Source organism: Eurypyga helias, unplaced genomic scaffold (genome assembly GCF_000690775.1).
Source record: "Eurypyga helias isolate BGI_N326 unplaced genomic scaffold, ASM69077v1 scaffold3831, whole genome shotgun sequence".
Lineage (NCBI taxonomy): Eukaryota > Metazoa > Chordata > Aves > Eurypygiformes > Eurypygidae > Eurypyga > Eurypyga helias.
The window spans coordinates 59,331-64,157 of NW_010232623.1; the positions used below are offsets into that span (position 1 = coordinate 59,331).

At 40.0% G+C, this 4,827-nt stretch overlaps 1 protein-coding gene across 1 annotated transcript in view; it reads right to left on the reverse strand.

Annotated features, from left to right (window-relative positions):
• LOC104516933 (DDB1- and CUL4-associated factor 5) overlaps positions 1-3,343 on the reverse strand; it is a gene marked incomplete at its 3' end in the record, with an annotated part of 58,357 nt that extends 55,014 nt beyond the window's left edge. The window contains exons 1-2 of the mRNA XM_010161442.1: positions 3,340-3,343; positions 1,844-1,987 (exon numbers count right to left, since the gene is read on the reverse strand). Of these exons, the coding sequence (XP_010159744.1) occupies positions 1,844-1,987; positions 3,340-3,343 (148 nt within the window). The remainder of the gene's footprint in view (positions 1-1,843; positions 1,988-3,339) is intronic.
• Between the last annotated feature and the right edge of the window lie 1,484 nt (positions 3,344-4,827).

Consider the following 4,827-nt stretch of genomic DNA (forward strand, 5'->3'; position numbering starts at 1 on the left):
AGGGTGACGACCAATAGATCTTAGGACCCACAATTCTTTCAGACCTTTTAAGAATCTTCCAGAACACTGAGTGAATAAATATAGTTAGCCCTATTTTACTGGCAGAGATAAAACAGATGGTACATCTAGGCCATGCAGCAAAATGACTCTTTACATGGGATCCAAGAGTCAGACTCACAGCCCTTGCAGATTAGCTCTATGAATCTTGGTGAGGCAGCTGAAGGAGTTCCCGACTCCTTCAATGGAAATAATTTCTGGCAGAGGCACAGCGTGTTTATGCAAACTGGAGGAGGAAAAAGCAATGAGAACGCCCAGTTTGTCTGTGCATCAGCTGTCACAGCTCATCTAACCAGGCATCTTAGCAAAAATCCACCATAATCAATGATGTAAACCTTTAACTGCAGGTGTTAACTGCAGTGGCAAGGTACAGTCAAACCACTCTTCTACCCTTCCTGCAAAAACAGCAGCCTCCAGCAGCAGGGCAAATGGACAGAGGACGGAGTTGCAAATGAGAAAATACCATTACAGCTGCTCCAGCAAGATTTGGCACAGTTCATTCCTTGAATATTCATGTAAGGTTCCGTTTGTCTGAATTCCAACTAAAGTAAAAAAGACTCCAGTCCAAAATTTCATTGGAATCACTCATGCAGATACATTCATTTGAAGACAGTGTGGACAACAGTCTTCCTCATACAACAAACGGCAGTCCCCAGAATCAGAATTTAGGCATCATTATTTGACAGTTTTTTTGGGGTTTCCTCCACCTCAAAATCATATCTGAATAATTTCATCCTTAAAATTTAACACTATCTTAAGCTTTGTCATGCCTTTTTTTTTTGTAAGGGATGTTGTAGGTTTAACACAGCATTGAAGGATGGGAAGTTTCCAGTATTTACATGCACTTAGAATCCATTTATACCATTGATCTGCAGTTCACAAATCTTGGTCCAGAAAGGTAATGAAGGGCTCTGACCAAGTAGTCTCATAATATCCTAAAATATGTATGCTAACAGACATACTGATGAAAGATACGAACTCCTGTTCATCCTATTATCATGCCAGATAGAAGAAATGAGCACAGCAGAAAATTACACCGACTGCATTTTGACAGTCTTATGCTTTTTTCTTCTCAATTTGATTTTCCTTCCCACCTCAACACTTCAGAAAATCAAATGGTGAAACAAACCTAAATTCTAGGGAATTCTATTACCCCAGAACAAGTACATGTCCACTTTCCTTACATTAGTTTTAAGACTGAATTAAACTTTCTGTTTAAAAGTGGATTTATATTAAAAAAAAATTAAAAATTATCAAGGCCAATTAAAGCCCAATGTCCCAACAGTTCTAAAAGGCATATACGTATCCAGTGAATACTGAAACTAAGTCTGAGAAAAAGCGATCCACCAACAGATGGCAACAGCCCTTCAACAGCCATGTAAGGGTGCATTAAAATCATGTAGTAGATTTTCAAGCATCAGGCTTAAGTGCCAGGGAGGATGCAGGGTCTGCTCTCAGTACAGCTAAGAGGGAATAACTAGGACCATGTTCCTCAGTATGTAGCACAAGTAGGGGCAGACTGGCTCCAGGATTCTTGATAGTTCGAGACATGATGTGCCTACACCTGGGTTTGGGAAAAGAAGCATGACAAAATTGAAAATGTTGTGCTAGCTGAAGAATTCCCTGTTCCCAAGGAACCTTCAGCTGCCGATTAAGGACACCTGCCAGATCCCCAGGGGACTATGGAAGAGACCTTTCATGTGGGACAGGATCTCAGTCATGGCTTCTACTCTAAGGCATTCACAATGCAAAATCCTGTGAAATCAGAGTGCTCTTCCTTCCTTACCTCCAGAGAACACTTTTGTATTGCCGCTGTTGAAAGCTAGACAGAAGATATTAGAGTGATGCTCCCCTTTCAGCTGAACTGGTTTAACTCTTGAGTGGATGGCTTCTTCCATATGCCAGAGTAAGACCCGGCGGTCGTCTCCTCCTAGAAGAGAGAAAGGAAATGTGCATTACTGCCTAAGCCACGTGTAAACTGATGACAGACAAGTTACTTAACTCTGCAGTTATTCATAAAAGGTTTTGCTGAAACCCTAATTAGCATCAAAAAAAAATTATACCTCGAAAGGGTTTGGATATATAGGCACACATGTACATTAAGATGCCACACAGTCAGGTATTCAGTTAATATTAATGAAAACAGAGGAATCAGCAGGCAAAGTTTAGATTAAAACAGCTGCTATTCTGTCAACACATAGTGACAACCTATAGCAACCTGGAGACTCAAAATTTTGCTGGTATGTAAAATTCTGTGGCAAGCTGTAGATGAATTACACGTCAAATTAACATATGCACGTTGGCAAAATGCATCTGCACCAGCTTCTTGTTGCCAGCATCGCTTATGTTATTCGTGAAACAAGAACCTTTTTCCCCTTTCACTGACAACTGTATCTCCTCCAGCAGTCTTTGCAAAGCCTCCATAGCACAGGCTCGCTACAGGACTGACATGTGGCCATAAAAAGATTTTACTGAAGCATTCAAAAGCCTTCAGCATGCACAGTTATGTCATGGTTCCAGATCTGTAATGGTTAAGACAGACTTTCTGAGGTAGACTCATTACAGAGAGAACTGGGGAAAAGAGGTTCAACTCTCTTGCTTTATAGCTTGCTGTACTACTTCTAATTGCTTGCCTAGTTGTAGTTCTCAGAGCTCTAGGCACAAATACATTTAAGTGCCTCTGTCTGGTAAACAGTCAGGTACAAAATTAGACACTGCCTGTGTTTCAATTGCATTAAACCGTTGTTTATTATGAAGAGACAAAAATCAAGATACTATGGTATTGGACAGCACTCTCAACATCAATTTTGGATGCCTGTAAAAATCTCAGTAAAGCTTCTTCAAGCCAGACTCAAAATATTTTTGTTATGTGTCTTCAACAACAAACAAAAGAGAATGGCATCACAAGTCAGAAGTGCCACTAGAAACACGCTGATTTCAGTTAAAATATTTTACTGTTTCTTTGCACAATCAAAAGCAAACTCAGCACCTTCTGAGCTGCTATCCAGAAGGAAAAAGGCATGAAACAGAGTCAAAATGAAACTGAAATTAATTGGTCTGTGGTATACTTCAAGAAGAGGTAAATACATAAATAGAATTCACGACTACTGCTAATCAGTTTTCTTAAAACTTTTCACATCATATGATGCTATTAAGAAGTTTTGCCACGGAACTGAGTTATGTCAAACATCCTTTAAGTTAACAGTCTCTTAGCCTTTAAGTCTCCTAACAGATTTTATGACAATCACTTTGATAGACAGAGCAGCTGCATGTTATGCTTACCCATGCTCCATGAAATTCATTGTATATTCCTCCTCCTGATTTTGTATTTTAGAGAGCAAACAAGAATACACAATAAAAAGATTTGTGATGCATTTGATAACTACTGGGAATAAAAGTCAAATGTGACGGGTCCAGAAAAACTCAGAGTAATTTATGGTCAACCAAACTGCTGGGAGCTTAGATTTCTTTCCGGCTAGAAATAGGAGAGAAAGTTGTATTTGCACCCTAGTGATTGCAGATGAGCTAGTAATAAGGACACACAGAAATACATGAAAACATATATCCAGTGAAACATGTGACCATGTCAGTCATGCTAAAGTCAAGAAGTGATTGTCACACTTCAGGTGGTTACTTTCCAAAGCGGCTAACAGCCAGGTCTTAACATAATCGCTACCTGGCAAACAATTTGAGCAACATTGAAGGCTGGTGAACACCAATATTGCTTCCATCAGACTACATTTACTGTCTTTCAAGACTTCTGTAAAAAGACATTTCAGGGCAAAACACAGTAACATACTGCTGTTAATTGTTACCATAACAAACCAATTTGCAAAACCACTGCAGTAAGTCTACACACCCTCCTACCTCACAGCACAGCTGTCTAGGTTGTCTCACTTTAACAGTAAACTCCTATTCATTTCCACTACCCTCTTAGTCCAGATACAAACAAAAATAATGAAGATACCCAAAGACAAACAAACATCACTGTGATTTCTAGCACACATATAGTATGGTAGGAGAGGGATAAATGCAGTTAAGTCTTTGACAGTGTTAAAAGTTGTCACTACCTTCTTTTTCAAAACTTTCTATACCATAGTACGTATTTCCTCTGACTCCAGCTCAGAAATAACTCTCCCTGCTGAATCCAAATGTCTCTTTTCTCAGACACCTAGATCTCCATGAGACTTCAGTAGAAAGGGCTCCCCTGTAGCAGTCTGAGAACTGTGTTTGCCTCTGTGATGGCACACGTTCCACAGTTTAGAAGCTTCTAATTGCTCCCCACATTCATGCAATTCTGTCCTTCCTCCAGCTACACATTGTCTTGCACACACTTGTCTTTGAGAACGTCTACATCCCTGTTTCTTGCCTCAGTTTTACTCCTCTCATACACCACTGAGCCAGAAGAGTTTAATATAATTAAAATGTTAACTGGGTTGGAAGTGTGTTCCCTTCTAACTCCAATTCAGCTATTCCAGAAACACTTCTGACTTAAGGCCAGTTTCTCCAGAAAGAGAAAGCCCTACCCATGTGTCCAGTCACTGGGGAGGATTTGTGGCAGAAAGACACTTTACCAGTCTCTATACCCTCATACGAGGGAACAAGTGTTAAGTCACAGACAAATCTACCCAAGAAAAGACAAGTCTTACGTGACTGAAACCAGGAGAGGTGCAAACCAGCAAATGCAATCTCCACTACCAAAGCCTGACTCTTATAATAAGAGAGAAAAAAGAAGGGAGGCGCACGTGTATGGACAGGTATACAGGGAGA